Genomic DNA, 22,754 nt, shown 5'->3' with positions numbered 1-22,754 from the left:
TCTATAATAAAACTCTGGAACGGAAATAAAAGGAACTACTTAAATTTGATAAAGACTGGGCCGGCCTGGTGGCGCACTGCTATAGTGCGCCACTTGGGAAGCGCAGCGGCGCTCCCGCCGAGGGTTCGGATACCACATGCAGACTGGCCTCTCACTGGCTGAGCGAGGGGTGGGAGCAACACCGAGGGTTGCGATCCCGTGGCTGGTCCTGGTCCGGTACGGGCATGACACTGAGGGTTGCGATCCATTGCCGGTCACGAAAAAAGACAAAAAGGAAAAAAAAAAAAAATTTGATAAAGACTAAAAATTAGCCACATACGTCATTCTAAACAGTGAAACACTAATTCCAGCTTCATTAAAATAGAAAATGCTTGCTTTTGCTATTTTTAAATATTGTCTTGGTGATTCTTACAAATGAATTAAGCTAAGATAAAATAGATAATATATGTATAGGGGAAAGAAGAGATGGCATTATTTATTTTAGTCCTACAGAAGTAATAAGGGTATTGGGTGAGATGACTGGATAACAGCTTTCTTCATACTATCAGGGTCACACAACCACTGAACTTCAGCAACTGGAACTGAAACCTGAACACAGGTCTGATGCTGTGGTCTGTTCTCTTTACACCTTGTGAAGTATTTATGCTCACTGGTGTAATCTTAGTCATGTCAGCGCAAATAGAAGGGAGAGTTTCTTAGAATTTGTAACCCTCAAGTGCTCCAGCAGAGCAGGTTGGGTTTGCTCTGATGGAGGGGTGGGGCAAGATTAGAAGATTGGCATGGAATTTTTGCTGTGAAGACCTTTGGGGCGTCTGCTGTCAGCAACACTACCCCTAGGGGCTGAGATATTGGGCTGTGTGTTGCGGGAGGTTGAGGGTGGCAGTCTGGTCTTAAGCCATTTAGCCAGACTTCTGCTTCCTAGGCACTGAGCTGCCCCCTTTCTTTTGGGCTCCAAGAGATTGTATTGATATTGCTTGTTGTCCTTGTCTCAAGCCGTTGCATTTGAGAGGTAGTGCTTGTGAGAACACCTTTTACAGAGTGTGGGTATCAGAGGCTGCCCCTGGGCACCAAAGGCACAACCTCTTGGTTGCCATATCCACCAGGGATGCCTCAACTTTGTGGTTTTCATAGGGGAAGTGGAACATGTTTTTCTGGCACAAAATCACTGGTTAATGCATCAAAAATACTATCCATATAAAACTTTTCTACGTGTAGAGTCAACTACAGGGTGGTAGAAGGAACACTGCATATGAATCCAGGAGACACGGGTTGTGGTGGCTCTGCCACGGCTAGCTGTGTGTTCCCAGGCAAATCACTTAGCATTGCTGTGCCATGGGGTGTTGGACTAGATAGACTCCAGTGCCCTTTGAATTCAGAGTTACAGAAAGTGACCCTTACCACGTGCCTGACACTGTTCTAAGTACTTTGTGTAGAAGTTAACTCATCACCGCAACCCTATGGGGTAAGTACTATTACTGTTCCCATCTTATCTCTGAATAAACTCAGGCACAGAGAGGTTAAGTGACTTGCCCAGGGTCTCACAGCCAGGAAGTGGTGGAGCACTTACACAGCTTTAACCTCTCTACTCGACTTGGATGGTTTTTCTTCACATGAGCCATGTTGTTAGAGCGGTGTTGGTTCTGTTGGATGGGGCAGGGGTGCGGGGGTGGGAGCCACTTTTTAGGTGAAGCCTGGCTCTGTGGTGGGTGGATGAGGGTCGTTGCCTGGGGGAATGACAGCAGTAGCTGAAGAGGTTGCTAACATTTGCATTTCTCCTTTTCCCCCTCTTTTCTGCTCTAGTCTGTGGCAAGCGCTACAAGAACCGGCCAGGACTCAGCTACCACTATGCTCACACTCACCTGGCCAGCGAGGAGGGGGATGAAGCTCAAGATCAGGAGACCCGGTCCCCACCTAACCACAGAAATGAGAACCATAGACGTGAGTCCCCACTTGATAGTTTGGAGCAGTGAGGAAGTGGGGTGGGCAGGGCTGGGGAGCATTCCTTTTTTCACCTCTGGCATCTGCTGGTGGCATCCATTGATTGGGCCTCACCATCCTATAGTGAGTTGGCTTCTTCAGCTTAGCCAGCCGCTGCCTCGTGGCTCAGCTGGGCCCCAGGCTAAGAGTGAGCTGGGCGAGGCACACATAGCCAGCTCTGCTCCCAGCGGAAGGAAGGCGAGTGGCAAGCAGAGGGACAGGCCCTTACCTGGCCACTGGCAAATGCCAGACCTGCAAGTCTTTTGCCTCAGCTCCAGAAGACCCACTTGTAGCTGCTAAACTGAGTTGGGCACAGCCCTTGGGTATATCAGTTTAAACAGATATTACAAATATCTGCTTGGCCACTAACAGCCCTAGAATATTCTTACCTATTGCTGTGGCTTGACTATAGGGGGTCACAATTTTGGTACAGGGCTCTCCTGCCTGGAACCTTCGTGCTCTTTGCTTGGGCACTCAAATGGCAAATGGGATCTAGATGGATTTGTCATTTGGGATGTTGCGGTCTGAAGACCCAAAATGATCCTGAAGATTTGTATTTCCATTTTTGTTCATTCTTTCCTTCCTCAACTTCCATTTATGAATTAGGGAATCAACAAAGAGCTTAGCATGTACCACTTGACTTGCCTCTGTAAGATCCCTGATGGCCTCTGGGCCTACAAAACGTCACACAGGAGGGAATAATGGAATCCTTAGAGCTTGCTTCACGATGTGGGCCATGCTGAGATCACTTGGTGAAGAATATCTGTGGATGTGTGTGTGTTTATTTGGTCACAAGATTTGGTGGTAGGTGTTCTTAAAGTGAACAATTCAATGCAATGAAAGGTATTAGAGATTTAAAAATGTTCAGACTAGGATTCAAGGATGACTTCTGTGCATTTCAGTCAATCAATTTAGTCAACTGATGTCAGCTGGCCACTTTCACCAGCTGTTTGAAGACTTTTCTCTGGATTAGTGTGTGATTTCCCCTAACCCCGGCCCCACTTTCCCTCATATCAGTGCCTTCTTTATTAGTTTACTAGGGCTGCCATAAAACAGCACCACAGACTGGGTGGCTTAAAAATCAGAAATTTATTTCTTACAGTTCTGGAGGCTGTAAATCCAAGATCAAGGTGCCGGCAGAGTTGTTTTCCCTGAGGCCTCTCTTCTTGACTTGCAGACGGCCGCCCTCTTGCTACCTCTTCACATGGTCGTCCTTCTGTGCACCCATGTCCCTGGTGTCTGTGTGACCAAATTTCCTCTTATAAGGACACTAGTCAGATTGGATATTAGGGTCCACCTTGACAGTCTCACTTTAACTTTACCTCTTTAAATGCCTATATAAAGACCCAAATATAGTCACATTGTACATTACATTCTATATATTATGGTACTGTGGGTTATGGCTTCAACTTATGAATTTTGGGGGGTGGGGGGTATAATTTAGCCCATAATACCTTCTTTAATTTTTACTCACTTTCAAGGTTCAAGCCTTTAGCGTGACTGGCCCTTGTTTTCTCCCCTACTGCTGTCACCTGGACAGAGTCTGAAAAGCGGGCAGGAGGCGTCCGATCGAGCTCTGCCCCCTCTCCTCGTCACTCCTGCATAGCCACCACACTGACGTCTCTGCCTTCTCTCTGGGGAGAGGTTACCCTGGCCCAGTCCCCCTTGTCTTTCAGAAAGGAAATTATATCGACCTGGACCGAGGTAGCCGATACCTGCATTTCCCTGTCTCTCCTCTTTCCCTTCTGTGTTCTGAGTGGCCAAGATGTCACGAGGAACTGTCGTCTCCTGTGACGAGGAGGCTGAGAATATTCTCCTTTGATTTGGCCACTGTCTGGGAAGTATTTACTAGCAATTGTTGCTCTCTGTAAAGTGTCATTGGCTCAGCATTATTTCTCACTCCCCCTGAAATGCCTGCTTGTCTCCTCACGTCTCTTCTCACGTGCTGGGCCACCGTGTTCCTGTGTGTAGGAGCTTCCTCATGCTCCAGGGTGGGCGGGCTTCTCTTTCGTCTGTGACTCACTTTCCCCTGTTCTCCTGTAGCCTCATGATAGTGAGGGTGTGTGTGCCCATGCGCATGTGCATGGTGGTGACAACAGCAGAGGGAGGTGTGGTAGGGACCCAAGTGGAATGAGGCAGTCTCCTCCCTACTGCTCCTGTGTCCCTGCAGGTTGGCTGGTGACCTCTGAGACTGGTGCTGGGATATTTTATTCTGTCCGCCAGGATTTCCTCACGTGCTCTCGATGGTGGGTGTCTTTGGCCTTCTGTGTGCTCCCCGTGAGCCCAGATGGCCTTGCTTAGTGAGGAAGCTGTGCCCTCTCTCCTCTTTCTGTGTGGAGACCCCTCCCTAGGGCTCTGTCCCGGACACTGTTCTCCACTCTCTGTGGGCTCCTCAGTGAGCTCACGTGCTCCAACCCCCTCCTTACCCCTTCCCTCTTTCTTAACCTGCTGGTGAGAAACTGGGTTCTTCAAAAAGGATCGTTTGACTGGCCAACGGTTTTAATAGCTGTATCTGGGCTGATCCGGGGCCTCCTCACATGAAGAAGGTTCTGGAACCCTCACAAACACCTTTCTAATGACATCTCCTCTCACAGTGCCCTCTCTGAGAACTCTGTGATTAATCCCAATTTTTGCTAGTGGGAAGGGTGCAGCAGAAAGGCCTTTCATGTCTACAGAAGCCATCTTGTCCCTCTTTCCCACTTACTCTGGACAAACCTGAGAGATACCTGCTCTTACCGGGTTCTCTGCACCACAAGTGCCACCGATTTGTCTGCTGCTTGGAACATACGTTCTGTTCTCTCCCACGTTCCCCTGGTGAGCAGCCCCCCAGCCATTTTCTCAGGAGCACTAATTGCCAGCGTCACTAATCTCAGCCATTAGCTGCCCCCACTGTTTGGGAGTAGGGGTGGGCTCCCATCCATCCTGCCCCTAAATGCCACTATGTGGTGAATTGAATGTGACAGCTCGGCAGTGTCCTAAGGTCTCAGCTTCACTATCCTCCCTTGGCAAGACTTGTGCAGTGGGGGAGGGAGGCAGGAGAGCTTAATCCTAGAGGCTAATCTGCGGTCCCCCCAGGAGAAGGTCTGGACACTAGTGGTATGGAAATGCTGACTTTCCGCCGTTAGCAGAGCTACAGGGTGACCACGCTGCTTGTGAGCGGGCCCTAATGGAAACAGCCCTGCAGACAGACGCAGGAGCCTGCAGGGCCATGGGCAGCCGGTTTCTCACCACCTGCAGCAGTAGAGACCTTTTGACTTTAGTCCTCCTGCTGTCCCTCACTCCATCCCCCCAGCTGTGTCTTCAGCAGGGCCTATTGCTCATCCCTGGCCTGCTGCTGCTGCTGAAAGGGCAGAGTGGCGGCTGGAGCTGGCGTTGACCTTCCCCGCCCCCGCCCCGCGCTGCCAGCTCAGCAGTTGACCGCCACTCCTCATGTCCTCCTGCCCCTCCCGGCTGGCTGACGCTCGCTCGCCTTTGTTTCTCTCCTAGTCTCTCATTTTCTCCTGAGTATGCCCTTTCCTTTGTGTCCTTGCCTCTCTGCCTAAACTACAGGCGGCCCAGGGCTGTCTCCCTCAGGAGGGAGTACCTCTCTGATGGAGTCGAACCCACTTGAGCAGCTGCCTTTCCTTTCCCTGTGTGAGGCTGGATTCTTCCTCCATTTCTCTTAGCACCTTCATTACTCTCTGCAAATGAAATTACCGTGTGTGTGTGTGTGTGTGTGTACATACAGAATCACATACACACAGATATACATACACATGAATAACTGGAAGGAGGGCTTAGGGGTCAGGACCCTGAGACGTGCCACTCAGAAGCATTCCACGCTGACTCCTTAAGTGCAGCCTTGGCAGACAGCCCCACTGGGGCTTGGGTAGCAGAAAGAGCACTGGATTTGAATTCAAAACCCCTTTGACATAGCTTACAATGTCAGAATTCTTCCCGAATTTCTTTATAACATCTCTGCACAGTGGGAATCTATTATAGATGATGTTCTCAAGGTGCTTTTTGTGGTAGGGATGAGCACTTATGAAGTACTTGACCCAGATGAAAATTCTGTGTAAATAAATTGAGCCTCATCCATCCATCATCCACTCATCAGTTGAGTAACCAGGCACTGAATAGTTTCTATATACTGGGACTAGGAAGTACAGATGGGAGTACAACTCAGCCCCTGTCCTGGAGGAGCTCATAATCTTGAGCAGGAGTGTGTGATGGGATAAGAGGGAAATGATTTTTAAACTGTGGGTCTATAAAATTTATTTCAAGTTTATTTTTCAGGTAGGTCCATGAAATTGAAGTTGCATTGTCTGGGTCCCCAGGTATCTCAGCCTCCTGTGCAATGGTGGTGTAAGAATTAGGCTTTCCATCTCTGTTGAGAGATAAAAAGGCCCCAGTCCTAGGATGCCTTTCGAGGGCAAGTTGTACTCTGCAGAACTGAAAGGGGAGAACTGAGTTGATTAAGGGTAATGTCTGCTGATTAGATAATCTGAAAATTAGTCTGATAATGTGCAAATTATCTAAAAGAAGCATATGATGTCATTGCCACACTGATGGGAAAGATCTCACAGATGTTAACCTTCTGACATTTCTTGTCCTCTAATATATGGCCCAGGGACAGCTAATACAGCTTTAAGAGACAGTGAAAATTACCTTTGAAACAAGCTTAAAAAATTTGGGTCACTCTGAAAGGTGCCTGAAAAGCCATAAAGCCCATACAGCCAACCACTTACCCAGCTTCGACCCAGGAAATTCAGCCTTTGTTACAGGGGAGATAAAGGAAACTTCAGATACAGGGCTTTTTCTGAGAAAGCGAGCTGCTTCTTGCTCCCCAAAGATCAAATGTGGAAACTAGCAACAGGTGCTCTTTAGGTGAATTATTATTTAACTAAACAGTTTACAGATTACAAAGCAAAGAACCTGAGGTGTTGCTCTGGTCCTTGGAGGTATACTTGGAGTTAACTTTCCAGCCCCATGGGTCATCTACATCCTTGACCTAGTGGCTGTGAGAGTGGCTTTGGAATTGTTCAGGTCAGGGTGTGAATCATGACCCTGCCACCCTGCCGTCTTCTAGCTGCATGGGTGTGGGTCAGTTATTACACTCTCTGCCTCATCTGTAAAACAGAGATAATAATCACACTGGCCTCATGGGGTTGCTGTGAGTCTTAAATGAGATAATGTCGGTGTTTGGCACAGTGCCTGCACTTCGTGAGTGCTAATATCCCATCTCTGTCCCATTTGGACCAACAGAGCATGTCTGTGATCACAGATGGCTAATCTGAGTCAGGGACTCCATCCGAGGCAGTGTGATGGGACTTTTCTATTCCTGTGAAGCTAACTGCCTATGGGATCTCATTGACATCAGGCATAACTATCGGAGCCTGAGCTGGCCCTGGCACGTCCTGCACTAAATCTTAGATAGGGGACACAGATCCTTCTATTATGGCTAAATATGAGTATGTCTTGAGTGCCTAGTTGTGGGGATAAATTTAACAGGCCTCCAGAAAGGTCCAGTGGTGTCAGCCCTAGGAGAACTTCTGGTGTGATCGGGGTCATAAGATGTATGCACAAAACCCAGTGTGGTGTGGAATCTAGCCAAGTGTGGCACCCTTTTCTTTACAGTGCTGCTTCCTCAGGATCAGATCTCCACATGTCTCTCAGCTCTCTCTGAGCTTCTTTTATTTCTCTCACATTTTTAGCTAATTACCTAGAACGTTCAGGATTGAAAAGTTCCATGTACTGAACAACACAGTGACGATACTACTTGCTGCCATACTTGAATGTGTGAGACACTGTGCTGAGTGTGCCACATTTACCTCATTCATTCCTCACAATAACCCTGTAAGGTAGGAGCTATATCCCTTGAGGACAAAAGACACACAAAGACCAAGTGATGGATGTGGAGCATGAATGTGCATTCATAAGTCATATGCCACTTCTTGGGGAAGCTTACTTATTTAGGCCTTTGACTTTTTTCCCCCTGCATTGTCAGAAATAAAATTATTTTGCCTGTGGGAGAGGAAAGAGGGAAAGAAATGACAGAACACTTTCTAGAGGCCAGGCATCTTACATGCATCATCTCATGTAATGTTCACAAGTCTGTTGGGCACGTGCCATTACTCTCATTTTACAGACCAGGAAGCTGAGGCTCAGAGAGGTTGAGTAACTTATCCCAAGTCACACAGTCAACAAGATGGGAAGCTGAGATATGAATGGGCTTGAGTTAGACACCATTCAGTTTTGTCAGGACATTGGAACCCCAAGTGATGGGTACCAGACCCAGGCTTGAATCTTTGTCATGATTCTACTGATGCCCCTTAATTTACATCTATCAGCCAATTGTCTAATGCATCATATTGCATAGTGGCTTTTCAAAAGAGGTGAATGCATTAAGAGGCACTCTTAGTCAGTTAGGGCTAACATAATACAATCTTACAGACTGTGTGGCTTAAACAACAGGAATTTTTTCTTACAGTCTGGAGACTGAAATTCCACGATCAAAGTGCAAACAAGGTCAGTGTCTGGTGAGGGCTCTCTCCTTGGGTTGCAGACAGCCGCTTTCTCCCTGTGTTCTCACATGGCCTTTGTTCGGTGTGCATGGGTGCAGAGAGAGAAGCAAGTTCTCAGGTGTCTTATAAGGGCACTAATCCCATTCTGAGGGCCCCATCCTCAAAACCTCACTAAACTTGATTACCTCCCAAAGGCCCCATTCCAAATACCATCACATTGGGGGTTAGGGCTTCAACATATGAATTTTGGGGGTGATGGACACACTTCAGTCCATAGGAGGCACATTTACCCTTCAAAACTGTTTACTAACTTCAGCTGTCTGTGATGTTGTATGGACCCCACCCCCTGCATTACAAATTCCAGTTGAAACTTTAATTGGTAAATAAGTGTTACTATAAAAAAAAACTACACATCACTCTATTCATTAATTTTTCTGCATCTTTCTCTCTCATTCTGTGTCTCATTGTCTTCCTTTGCTCTTATATCTTTTTTGACCTTGTTCTTTAAAAAAAAACAATGTTTGTGCCTGAAGAGAAAGTCCTAGGATTCACTCTTGGCTCTTTGTTTCCTTCACTGCCCACAGCAGCTCTCCCTCCAAGATGTACCCTACGTCTGTCTCCCTCTCTCTATGTCCTGGCCACCAGCGGGGAGCTCATAAGACATCTGGAATCTCAGGCCCCAACCCGGATGTATGAATTCTAATCTGAATTTTAGTGAGATCTCTAGGTGATCTGCACAGTAACATTTGGAGAGCCCTCGCCTGTAAAGCCCTGCGTGCTTAGGCCCTGCTGACCTCTCTGATTGACTTCCCTTAGGTGCGTGGCTATAGGTGCTTATGGTAGGGTGGTATCTCCGGTGGGTCAGCTAAGGGCCACACTACCTAGGGTCAGAGCTGAGTTAGCCACTGACTAACACGCTACCTTAGACAAGCCACTTAGCTCATGGTGCCTCAAGTATCACCCCTGTAAAATCAGAGCATCAATGGTATCTATCTCATAGGTGATGATGAAAATTAAATAAGTTAACTCATACAAAGCAAAGCATTAACAGAAAATGTATAAGGTGATATGACTGTCACATGTCACATTAGAGCCATGGTTCTCAAGCTTGATCTTGCATCAGAATAACCTGGAGGTTTCTTTAAAATGCAGACTGCTGGATCCCACTCCCAGAGTTTCCAATTCAGTAGGTGTGAGGCATGGCCCTGGAATTTGCATTTTCAGCAAGTTCCCAGGTGAACCTTTACCTTAGAGAAATGTAGCTTTCGAAGACTATGTTCAGTCACTCTATTTCCTTTTAATTCTTTTTTCCTTTGGATGCTCTGAGTCAGTAACTGGCCAGGAGTCAGGTTGTACTGTTAAATCTAAGGTGTAGGCTTGATTTTTGTTCTTTCCTTAATGCTCCGTCCCACGTGGGGCAAATGTCTCTGGCTTCCAGCACCTACTTCCTGGCTTGCCTTTTGGGAGTGTCCTGGCCTGGGCCGTGCTGCCCCTCAGCTCTGTGGTCTCTTGACTCGTTCCTAATCCTCAGGTCTGAAGCAAGAGGCGCATTCTTTTCCTTTTCTTAGATACTGTTTTTCCTTGTGAAGGACATAGAAGATGCTGATCTACTTGTGGACTGAGTTCAGTGCTGGTGGTGGTTAGGCAGGTGCAGAGGGGCAGGAATAGGCAGAATGGGAAGGGGCTTGCTGAATTCTAATCATCACAGTAATAATATCCTGACAACTTCAATCAATGAAACTTGTCCAGTTCTAACATACCAAGATGTCCTGAAATTCTTTAAGGGGAGAGAGAGCACTTTGTTTAGAGCCATGCTGATATAGTCACTCTCATGTTAACATGCACCCCTCAGCTGGCTCATTTGATGGCAATAACGAATTGCTCTGCCAAGGCATGAACTGACCCTATGATCTTCCACTGGGGAAACTGAAATACCTTGTTGTGCTTTCCCTAATCACACTGAGAAAATTCATGTGCTTTGCTGGGCCTTTTTCTCACTTTTCTGAAGCATCAGTGAGACACAGCATTAACTGCTAAAGGCTGGAGCACCAAAGGACATTACTGGTGGGTCATGCAACCTTCTAGCCCCAGAACTGGTGACATGGTGTGCAAACTCCAGGCAGATTGTTGCAACCTTCTGGCAAATTGCAAAATGCACCTCTAACCAAATATGTCCTTTAAGGTGGAGACATCAGCATGAGCAGATATGTGTTTTCTGCTTTTACAGTCCAGTTTTTAGGAGTAAATATTCACAAGGTTTGTATCTGAAGGTGCGAGTTTTATATCTCGGGGTACTTCAAAAGTTTGTGGATAATATAAGATAATATGAATCTTTCCATGAACTTTTTGAAGACCCTTGGTATGATGAAGGAAAAGAAGACAGGCATAGGAGGGATGGGAGGGCTGACACCACATTTAAAAATTTTTATAATATTTTACAGCCACCAAAACACATAATAAAGCAGGGGTCTGTTTTCTCACTAGTTACTGCTGGACCCAGCGAGAGGCTGAATGAGATGCTGGGGCCAACTGAATCTGGGAATTCTTAATTCCTTTCATTCTGGCTTTCTAAGAAATGCCTAAGGGAGAGGATTCCTGTGGGAGAGCAGACCGTGGGCTTTCTTCTCTCCAATAGGCCAGTTATTTCTACTCCCCACTCTTTCTGTCTCCTGATATGGAAGGGACTGGTGCTTGCAAAGCCTTGGGATTGTCACTCTGTACTCTGGGGCCTTTGCAGCCGCTCAGTCCCTAGTCTTATTTGCCTTTGCCTCTGTGCAGATTTGTCCATCCTTCATTAAGTACTTATTGTCAGCTCTGCATCCGTCGCTGTGCCAGGGATACAGAGGTGAAGGACACCGCCCCTGCCCTTAGGGAGCTCACAGCTAATAGGGAAAGAGGCACATACACAAATAGAAAACAGTGATGGAAGGCCAGCTTCCTCTGGAAAACTTCGCTTTTCTGTCTCTTCTTTCATCCTATTGGAATCCTCAAAGGACAGGCCTAAAAGGCACCTTAAGATGTCACCTAGCATATTCTCTTGCCTCTGGATAGGCAGCACACCCAAACAGCTGGGCCTAGGGCCCCCTTCCCTGTGTGCACAGGCCTATTCCGAGAAGCCACCCCTCTGACCATGACTTTGGCTGTTTAACCACCTCCATTTCTAGTGTCCTGTGGTATATGCTGCCATTTCAGCTCATTTTGTCTCATGTTGTCCTTGGTGATATGGGGTGTGACGATTTATCAGCCCCCTCCATAAACTTGAAGCCTTATTAAGTCAGCCCTCGGCCTTCTCTTCTCCAGGCGAGCTAATCTCAGTGCCTGGAATCATTCTGTGTTACCCTCCCCCCGACCCTTATCATACATGCACAGCATCCTCAGTGCCGATGGTAACATGGCCCGTGGGGAAGAGCGGGTTCTGTGCCGTGCAGGATGCGATGGTCTCATGGTGTGTGGTGAGCAGGCCCTGCTGTCTGTTCCCTGGTGGGCTCCTGGTTCCCCTGCCCCTCCACCTTCTGGAGGAAGGCGGCAGATGTCTTCCTCCTGGAGCCCGGGAACGGGGCCTGAGTTGCCACTGGGTGGCCAAGAAGGCCCAGCCTGAATGGCATCCCAACACTTTTATTCCTGGGATGTGTGGAATTTATTTTTTCATCAGTTCTAGGGAAGCAATGAAGAAAGGTGACAGGCCTTGGGGATAATTTATATGAGTAAACATGTAGGGAGCAGGGCATCGGGAGCATGAGAATTAAGGCCATTTATACAGGCTTTGATGCTGTTTGCCCTCGGTCCAGCCTCCCACAGTCTTTCTGGGCCACTTTTAACCCTGTCCTGGCCGGCTCCATACCCGGCGCCCACCTCTCTTCCCAGCAGCCCATGCCCGCCTCCCCTCCCTTCCCGGCCCTCATTAAAGGCTGGCTAGAAGGTGGCAGGATGTGGCGGTGGCCTCCAGCTGAGGCCTGCTGGCTGATTTGGAAGGGAAGGCACGTCGGTGCACACCCTGCCCCTCACCCTCCCTGCTCCGCAGCTTCCTCCTGTAGCCCGGCCTGTCCTATGAGGCCAGTGTGGCCAGCCTGGGGCTGCCTTTCCACTTCCCCTCCTTTCCTCTCCCCTTTTCTTTACTCTGTCCTCTGAAGATGCGCTCTGCACAGCCAAGTGGCACTGGGCTAGGATGCTTTACACTTGAGAGATGAAGTAATAACAGGTGGCAAGAGCAGAGGCTGCTGGAGCCCAGGATTCCGGTTGCTATGGAAACATGTCAGACCTGCGGAGGGACACGGGAACTGTCAGCTGTGGAGGGTGGTGGGGAACAAGAGAGAGGGGCGAGGAGAGGCACATCTGTTCCCGGAGGGCTCTGCTCACTGCCCCTGAGATCCCCCAGGGCTTCATTCCTCAAACTAGCAGGCCCCCACCCCCAAACAGCTGCTGAACTGGGGCTGGGGCCAGGGTGAGCTGGGGGACACTGAGCACGGCCGCGTGTTGTTGCACACCAGGCCCTGGCAGGAGGTCTGAGCTTTGCTCAGGATGGGAGGCCATGCTTCTGCGCGTGTGCCGAGGAGGAACTTAAACTTCTGGCCTGCTTCCTCTTTCCCTAGGACACTTGGGATGCAGCTTTGGTCTCAGCAGAACCCAGATGAGGAGCAGTTGCTGGTGGCCAGACTGTCTCTGCCACTCATTCTTTTCGTGACTAGCAGGCACATGCAGCAGTGATCAGACTGAAAGGGGGAAAGACAGCCGTGTCTGGGTAGTAGTTTTATGGAAGATTTGGGGTCTCATTTGCCATAGACACAAGGCCTGATTTAACTCAAAAATCCTGCAGCGTGCACTTATACCTGCTAGAATCCCAGCTCTCCCTTTCCTGAGCGTGGAGGTGGGACTGTTTGAAGCTTGGCTTTTCCTTTTTCTTGCTTTGATTTGCTTGAATGCTCCCTCCCACCTTCTGTTATTTTTTTTCTGCACTTCTTCATGATCTTTGTTCCTAATTTCCCTTTGAGCTTTTTAGAGTTATCTCCCCCAGGTAAATTCTTAAACTCTTAAGGCTCACTTTATTTTCTCGGCAGCTTATTTGTATCTCTTATATGATCTCAGCCCATGAACATTAATCAACAGAAAACCAAATCCATCATCGTGGGCGCTGCCATTGAGACACCTCTCGGGTCTTTGCCCTGCCGTCATCTTATTCTATAAAGCGGGACTCAATTTCCCATATGCAAAAGCAGAGACTCTATTTAAATCCCACTTGCAAGCTCCGGGCAAACTTCCTATTTATAGTAAAATCCTTTTTATAATGATCTCATAGACAGTACCAGGAAATTGCTCATGGCTGGGTCAGGCCATAGGCCAATCTAGCCATGGAGTGAGCTTTATTTTAAAAAGAAATTCCTACATGAGCCTCTGGAATTCTCCAGAGAAGTGTTTTCACAGAGTATATGACAATAAACAGGATCACCCAGGATAGATTACTGTGGTAGGGGCATTACATTCAGGTTCAAAGGGAATTTCCACTTTTATCAGGCCAGTATCACTTTGGGCTTCGTAAATAACATATTGAGTGAGTCAAGTTGACTCTAAAAAGATTTATAAAATATTTTATATGCAAGCTATGGCCAGAAATTGTTTGCCTCTGGACTTCCCAGGAGGCAGAGGAGTGTGATTAGAGGTAGAATCTTGGGGACACAGACAAACCAGGGGTGAATCCTGCCTCTAAAAAGGCATAACTGGGGTCTGGAGCCAGCACCTTAATCTCTTTGGATTTCAGTTACCTCATTTGTCAAATAATCCCAATTTCATGAAGTTTTTGTAAGAATCAATGGCATAACATATGTAAAGCATCTAGCATAGCATCTGCCACCGTTTTTTAGTATAATAAATGTCCGCTTCTTTTTCTTCCCAACAAAAAGTTGAACTAAAGGGAGGCTGAATGGGGGGATATGACCTGGTATTCCTTTGTCAAGAGACAGTGAATCATAGTCTTATATTTTTTTGTGTGCTTGTGTATGGAATGATGTTTCACCTATCATAGGAAGGTACGGTGTTATTCTACCAGCATCCAGGGCCATAACATATGTAAAGCATCTAGCATAGCATCTGCCACCGTTTTTTAGTATAATAAATGTCCACTTCTTTTTCTTCCCAACAAAAAGTTGAACTAAAGGGAGGCTGAATGGGGGGATATGACCTGGTATCCCCTTGTCAAGAGATAGTGAATCCTAGTCTTATATTTTCTTGTGTGCTTGTATACGGAATGATGTTTCACCTAGCATAGGAGGGTACGGTGTTATTCTACCAGCATCCAGGGTCCTGAGCTACCCACTCTTGATACCCTGGGAGCTGGCTGTGAGACCAGGCCAGATGACTGACCAATCCATCTGGACATAAACCAGCTCTCCTCTCTGAGGAGTGGGGAAATAAAGCAGAGGCAGTGAACGATAGCAGAGGGATGGAAGAGTGTGACACAGGGAAAACAAACATAGTGCTCTGTCCCCCAGGAGAAGGTCCCAGGGACATCACCATGCCACCTATTCACACTCTGACCTCCCTTTCTAAGTCATCATCCCACCAATTGTTGGCAACCATTTCTGGTGTGCAGTGCCTCTGAGGAGTGGGGAAATAAAGCAGAGGCAGTGAACGATAGCAGAGGGATGGAAGAGTGTGGCACAGGGAAAACAAACATAGTGCTCTGTCCCCCAGGAGAAGGTCCCAGGGACATCACCATGCCACCTATTCACACTCTGCCCTCCCTTTCTAAGTCATCATCCCACCAATTGTTGGCAACCATTTCTGGTGTGCAGTGCGGGTAGGTGTTCCAACGAGTTGGATATGGTCTCTGACCTTAAGGAGTAGGTTATTGAATACAGGGAGATGAGGCAGGTGTACAAGGGTATAAACAAGAGAAGGGGCATGATAGCAATGTAGACAGAGTGCCCTCCCCAAGGCATGAGTGGTCACTTCTGGCTGGGAATTTGGAGAGCTCCATGGGAGAACCCTCACTAAGAAACCAACCCTAAATACCGGAATGTGTAAGAGAACCAGGTGCATAAGCTATTAGTTCATCCCATGCTATATTTTCCTGATGGCAAGATGCTTTGAACTCATTGTCGTAAGAAGAGGGTAGGAAATGAAGCCAAAAGGATTTCTCCGAAAAGAAAGCATAGCTGTTCACTACCACTTTCTATTCTGGGCCACCGTGTCATAACTGCACACACCAGGGCCTACAAATGGGATTTTAGAGTCTCCTTCACCCCCTTGAACAGGTACTTTGTATGGCCAACAACCAACACAAATATAGGTGGGGACCCTGCTCTGATTCAGTCTAATTGGAAACTTCCCTTCTTCAGATGATTCAAATTCTGTTCCTTTGGTCTTTTTACATAAGATCAATTCCTCCCTCAACGTCTGCTTTGCTTTACTAGATCATTTCTGAAGTTTTCTTATTTCTTGCAGTATTGGAGTTCCTGATTCAGTAGAATGTTCTACCCATGGTCTGTTGGTGGTGAATATTCTAAAGAATTATCTGGAAGTTCTTAACCTCTGTATTTTACTTATCTATCCTTATACATCACAAGAGATACGGGGTGTTGGAGAAAATCAGATTCTTTGGCTGCTTAAAGATTTTGTGAATGGGGAGGAAGTCAGACGTTATAGGAAGTCCCTAAGAGTATAGGAGAGAGACAGATGGGGAGACTGGGCCCCCGGAGAGTTTTTATGGAATGATTTACATGGGATTCTTTGATTGCCTTTCATGCAGGAAACTACCTAAGTTGTGACTGGCATCTCCACATCTTAAATGTAGTTCAAATTAATCATGAAACTCAGCCCTCAATCTAATATATCCCATCTCTTCTTTCTGTTTATCACTTGATAGATTTCCATCTGTCTGTTGACGAGGAAACCCTGGGTTTGTTTGCTTCATGGGTGTGCTTGGGTTTTCTTAGGAGAATTCTAAGAAAGGGCAAAGATGGCAGTTGAGGGAAAAGGAAGAAAGGGACCCTGGAGCTTCTGGATTTGGTCAATGAACATTTTATAGGCAGAGTGACATTTTTGCAGATATACTAGTTTTGGAGATTATTTGCAAAACCCTTCTGTATGCCACGTGGATGTTTTTGAGATCCAGTGACTGATGAAGAAAAGCCCACGTTTGCCAGATCACAGTGACATTTTTGCAGATATACTAGTTTTGGAGATTATTTGCAAAACCCTTCTGTATGCCACATGGATGTTTTTGAGATCCAGTGACTGATGAAGAAAAGCCCACGTTTGCCAGACCACGACGTTTGCCAGATCACGGGGGTCGCCAGCTTTTGTCTCCCCAAACAGCCAACACTTTTCCTGCAGAGAATTGTCTGCCTCCCCGAAGATGGAAATCAATGACTGAGAAACTGATTAAACAATCCAAATAGCAACTGATAAACGGATTAACCCTCTATAATGTGATTCTGCCAGCTTTTGTCTTCCGCCTTCCCCAGGTAAGTTTTCTGTTCCTGGAGGCAAAGCAGAAGCTCGGAGGAAGTCAAGGCCAGAGGGAATCATATTAAAGTGGGTGAATCTGTTTATCACTTACTGTCTGGATGGTATTTCTGCCCACATATCTGCTTCCTTTTACAGATTTGTACCCTATGGGAGCCAGATTAATGTAAGTCAGTGAAGTGAAAGATAGCAGCAGACATTGGGTAGGGGGAGGAGGGAGATACACCAGTGGTAAGGGCTGATCCCATAAACAGAGAAACTTTTCTTTGTAGTTGCAAACAAGAAAGTGTGAATGTAACAAAGAAATGTCCACAATAAATAGGGAGAGAAAAACAGAAGAAAATGGAAGCATTTCTCGCTGTGCAAAGAACCTGTCCAAGGCTTTTCAGCCAGCCCCTAGAAATTGAGAATGATTTCAGTGCCTGAGGTCCTGTGCTATTCTCACAAGGTTTTGTTCTCAGGGTCATGTCTAAAGATTTTTCTTTGTCTTTGTTTAATGACCCTCAGCAGAGGTAAGCTGTGAAGTCAGTGTGTTCAGTTCCTTGTGAAGGTTTTGAGTGAGGAGGCATGCCCACTAACTCACCATTTAACCCTCTCTGGCATGAGGCTGAGCTAAGCGCCTGGTAAACCCATGTCCAGGTCTGATTCTAGGTAGTTGAGGTCTGCAGATTAACTTGTCCTGGGTGCTTTCCATTATCAATGAGTCTGAACTTCAGAGAAATGAGGGTGAACAGGAATGGACACCTGCGTACCTGCCAAGATGTTCATCAAAGTCCCCAAAAGCCTCTTCGGTGTCCTACTTGGAAATGACAACACATTGGTGCTTCTTTGTTTTCCTTTTCAGGGACAGGATGAATATCTCCTAAACAAGAACATCTTTCCCGAGGGCAAGGTCCCTGCAGTGACCGCTTGTCTTCCTCTTGGCACACCACTGTTTATGGTTGCCATCTGATGTCTGGGACCTGGCCCTGATGGCTGGTTGTTCAGGGCTGAGAGTAGTTCACTTGGCCAGTGGTCCGTCTGGATGGTTTGGTCATCCAGGGATGCAATCAGAGGAGCCAGGTGACTTTTATAAAAACAAAGTGCTGGGATATATTGTAAAAATTTAACTCCGGATGACTTGCAAGGCATTGGTACCATTGAACCGAGAAGGATCAAAAAGAAAACCTAGCCCACTTTAACAACTTGGTTGTAACAAAACCTCAGATTCTAAATTGCATATTCTTTCTGGAGCAAATTCTACCACACTGTGGGAGGAGAAGAGGGGACAGTAGAAACTCATCTCAGCCTACAATTGGAATTTTATTTGATGTTCCCACAGCCCAGAAAGGACCGGATGGTACAGTCATTCCCAATAACTACTGTGACTTCTGCTTGGGGGGCTCTAACATGAACAAGAAGAGTGGGCGGCCTGAAGAGCTGGTGTCCTGTGCAGACTGTGGACGCTCTGGTGAGTGTGGCCCCTTCCTGCATCGTGTGCCTGTAGCCCAGGAATTGTTCCTCTCACATTCCACTGCTGTCTTGTGGTGGGGGGTTTGGACAGTGGAGTGCAAAGGTTTTGGTGGTCATGATTTCAGGTGCAGAGGGGTTTGCAGGTCATTTTGATTTTTTTTTTTCCTTTGGGTGTTAAGAACCAAAAGTGATGTCCTAGGGTCCAGGGAAGAGGGCAAGGAGAAGTTTTTGACTTGTGTCCGGCCTTTCTGTGAGATGGCTATTTCTTTGTGTGTGTTGTGATGGACCGCAGTGAAACACCCAGAGACACAGGCAACATGCTTTCGTGTATTGGGCGACGCGCACGTGACAAAAACATGTTCGTTCTGTGGAAGTACCTGGGGCACACCTGAAGAGTGTGGACACATGTATATTGGGAGAGCAACCACATCTGTGGGTGTCAGATCCCTGGGTTCCTGGGTAGCAGCAGAAACACCCCCCTCCCCCCTTGCCCACACATTCCATTTTCTCCCATGGACCAACGAAAGAGACCCTGATGGATCCAGGAGGCAAAAGGACAGACATTCCCAGGGTTAATCTGGACTTGACTTGGCATATCTTTCTTCATTTCTGACCTATCCAAAGGCTAAAATAACAAAAAGAAACTTTAGGTCTTATTTCTTTATTCTTAAAACGAGTTCAGGTCTTTAAGTTTTGTTCAAGCTGTTGTTTTGTTTTTCACTTCAAACCATTATTTTTGGCTGGTAGTGACTGGTTGGTACTAGCTATTTTTTACATTGTTTTATGTCACAACTTAGACCAAAGTGCAAGGCAGGGAGGAGAGAGGATTTCAGCCTCATTTTTGGTCTCAGCTACTGACTAGTGGGTGAAACACAGTTCGATTGGGCAGTTGGTTCCAGCAGTGAGGAGTCATTTCTCCCTTATCTCTTTCTATCCAGTGTCTTTTCCACACCCAGTCCCAAGAGAAGGACTGAGCTGACCACACTTGGCTCTACTGTAGCCCCTCAGATTTTTCCCATGCTTGGTCTGCAGACCTTAGGCTCAGCCCTCTGATATTTTGATGTTAGGGTTGTTTGGGGCTCAAGACCGACTTGCGTGGCAAGTCAGAAATTGGAAAAAAGACTGTGGTTTCTGCTGCACGCAACTCTCAACATTGAACTCTCAAGGACCCTAACGGTGGCCCATTTGTGCAATTCTGTCAATTCATTTAGTGTCCAAACACGATACCTAACATTAAACTTTTTACTGTACTGGTGCTTAGAAGACAGGGCCCTTGTGACAGTGAACTCTGGTTTTTAGATACTTAAAAAGAAAATAAAACAAATGAAATTTAATTTAGTGTTTTTTAAAAGCAAGCAATTAGACAAAACCTCGACTGCCAGAAGCAAGGTCACTTGGTGGAGTGATTTTCTATGCAGAACGTTATGGACTGCTGTATGTTTGGATGGGTTAGAGAGGGAAGCTTCAGAATTCTCACTGCAAACTGCTATAAATCTCTCCCTTTCTTTCCTACAAAAGATGGGGTGCTTGAATTTAATCCATGGGTATCAGAAGTGGGAAGATGTTTTTTCTACACGAAGCCTCTCTTTGCATAGCCTTCACTCAGCTTTCCTTTCATAGGTTCTGTCTGCTATGTGACCAGGGGGCCATTTATACTAGCCTAGGTATTTTCATTGCATTTGCCAAGGATTAATTCTGGTATCATTTAGTCAAGGTCTGACTCTGTTCCTGAAATAGTTGATACCTTGGGAATAAACAGGTAACACTGGCCCCTGGGATGTGCTTGTTAAGGAAGGTGGGCGAATATGTCTCTGGGGCCTCCCTAGAGTCCTTCCAGAGAAGAGTGTGGAGCTTGAAAGAGCTGTCCTTCCCTTCCTGTCAACCCCACTGCTTCTGTTTCCCGGGAGAAAGTGAGAGTCCTCAATCTGGCATCATCAGTGGGACATCACTACCTTATGTGGGTGCAGTCCTGGGCCTGTTCAGAATGTGAAAAAGTTTAAACCTGAGTTTAATGGATTTCAGGATACTGTATTTTATTAGGCTTTTTTTTAAAATTCCCTATTTCTCACCTTTTTAGTGCTCTGAGTTAGATTTGACTAGTCTGAACTTTCTGGAGTAACCGAGACCTGGGTGTGTTTAGTGGCTGGAGTTTGTGTGTCTGAATGAGTGTGTGTGTATGGGGGGGGGGTAGGCGTGTACACATGCACACAGGTATATGGGTACAGATCACAGAAATTTCCTCCAGTGGTTAAAGCAGACGAGAAACTCTTTTATTACCACCACTTATCAGACCTTCCAACTTCCTTTCGCTTTCAGTGCAAACGAACTACATGGTGTAAGGGCAGAATTGAAAGGGCTCTGAAAGAATGGGATTAGAAGCGGGTAAAAATAAAAATGAAATGGATGGAGGCTTAACCGCCTTGAATGGGTTATGTGACAGTAATACCTTTGTAAAGCTGACTGTCAAAGTGAAGGACAAACATTGTTCAGAGAAACACCAACTAAAAACACCAAAGAAATACCAACCAGGCTTAAAAACCACCAAGGAAAATCTTTGTCTGGGGCGGGGCCGGGTGAGCGTGCATGCATGTGTGTGCGTGCAGAAGAGAAGAAACCACGGCTGAATCTTTTGCTGTCGGAAGCTGTGGATGCACATATTATGATAGAGATGATGCCTTTTCTGGGAGGAGGCCACCCTCTTCCCTGGAAATGTTTGCTTTGTCCCAGATCCCTGTCACCAGGTGATGTACCTGGTTAATCCCTTTTGGTATGAAAATGGTTTATTATCTTGCTATTATGAATAACATTGTAACAATGTAATGAGAATATGAATAATGCTGTCTGTTGCTTAACCCATGTGCTGATATATTCATCATACATGTCAGCTCATTTGGGAGGAGAAGGCGGGAAGGAGAAGGAGGCAGCGGCCGCAGCACGCACCACGGAGGACTTATTCGGTTCCACGTCAGAAAGTGACACGTCAACTTTCCACGGCTTTGATGAGGACGATTTGGAAGAGCCTCGCTCCTGTCGAGGACGCCGCAGTGGCCGGGGTTCGCCCACAGCAGATAAAAAGGGCGGTTGCTAAACCCATGGAACAGACTCTCTGGGCCATCAGCCCCCTCTGACTTTGGTCATTGTTCTGGTTCTGATTTTTTTTTTTTTAAATGAAAGACGACTTAGGTTTTCCCTTTATCCTTGCTTTTTCTTCTCACCTCCCATGTGTCCCTTCCCCTGCTGTCCCTCTATTTTGAGTACATACAACAGAGGCACAAACTACTGAAACAAAACTAAACAAAAGCGCAGAGTGACAGTTCTTCAGAGAGAGGGCATCGTGATGTGCTATTTATTTTCCATAGAAATAGAAAGTTAGGCAGATTATCTCTTTTTGGGGGGGAGGGGGATCTTTTTGACACGAGCAGATGTTCTTCAGAGAGAGGGCATCGTGATGTGCTATTTATTTTCCATAGAAATAGAAAGTTAGGCGGATTATCTCTTTTTGGGGGGGAGGGGGATCTTTTTGACACGAGCAGAGTTGATTTCCTCAGTTTTCATATTTATTGGCAAAATGAAGAGAAGAGGAGCATTGGGTTTGGAAACAAAGAACCAATAGCATTAAAAAATTATTATTTATATATTCTGGCTGTTATTAGAATCAGGTTTTTTTTTTTTTTTGGGAGAGAAGGGAAATCAAAGAAATCAAAGTAATATCCTGTTTAGAGGCGAGCCACGGGGGGAGAACTTCCTCAGTGGGAGATGAGTGCACTTTCCGTGCCCCACGGAGCCTGTGGCTCCCCACGGCAGACCCCTCCCCACTTCTGCTCCCTGACCTTTCCATCTTCCTCTCTGCTTGTGAGAAAATTGCAAGAAAATGTCAGCAGCTCCTGACAAGTTCGGGCCCTCCAGCGCCGGGCTCTGACCAGCAGTGTCCTCTCGGGCTGGCTCCTCCTCCTGCGTCTGCAGAGCTGCTGTTTTGTTGTTGCTGGTTCATCCTCACTTTCCTCCTGGCAAAGAGCAACTTCCAAACGCTGGAATGGAATATTAGCAGAAAGTCATGGGCTCAGCAGAGACCGAATAACCCCAGGCTGCCCTCATGGAAGAAAGAACGATACCTCGTAGTATATTTCCCTTCCCCTCCCCCTGTTTAAACACATAAATACCCGCTGGATGATCAAGTCTCCCGTGTTTCTTCCATTTTTTGATAGTGCCTCCCAGGCACTTTGTTTTATGTTTCCAATAGCACCTCCTGAAATAAACCAAAGCAACACTTGCTCAAGACCCCTGGGCGATGGAGAAGACCCTCCACCTCGCTGGCAGTCCCAGGAATGAACAGCAGCGAGGTCCTAGTCAAAAGGTATGTTG

General features: G+C 46.7%; 1 protein-coding gene and 1 long non-coding RNA gene across 3 annotated transcripts in view; both read left to right on the top strand.

Annotated features, from left to right (window-relative positions):
• The window catches only part of DPF3 (D4, zinc and double PHD fingers, family 3), a 202,692-nt gene extending 180,932 nt beyond the window's left edge, over positions 1–21,760 (top strand). Inside the window, exons 7-9 of one of the 2 annotated variants that reach the window (XM_008583824.1) lie at positions 1,801–1,938; positions 18,262–18,390; positions 21,278–21,760. In XM_008583824.1, coding sequence (XP_008582046.1) covers positions 1,801–1,938; positions 18,262–18,390; positions 21,278–21,480 — 470 coding nt within the window. In that variant the 3' untranslated portion in view covers positions 21,481–21,760. The remainder of the gene's footprint in view (positions 1–1,800; positions 1,939–18,261; positions 18,391–21,277) is intronic. The other variant, XM_008583818.1, reaches the window with a different exon arrangement.
• A 306-nt stretch (positions 21,761–22,066) lies between these two features.
• Positions 22,067–22,754, top strand: part of LOC103599663 — a 10,789-nt gene continuing 10,101 nt past the window's right edge. The window contains exon 1 of the long non-coding RNA XR_551310.1: positions 22,067–22,746. This is a non-coding gene — a long non-coding RNA (uncharacterized LOC103599663). The remainder of the gene's footprint in view (positions 22,747–22,754) is intronic.

This window comes from Galeopterus variegatus, unplaced genomic scaffold (assembly GCF_000696425.1).
Source record: "Galeopterus variegatus unplaced genomic scaffold, G_variegatus-3.0.2 Scaffold101, whole genome shotgun sequence".
NCBI classification, from domain to species: Eukaryota; Metazoa; Chordata; class Mammalia; order Dermoptera; family Cynocephalidae; genus Galeopterus; species Galeopterus variegatus.
Note: the sequence above shows the minus strand (reverse complement) of the source record. Positions and strands in the feature narration are given on the sequence as shown.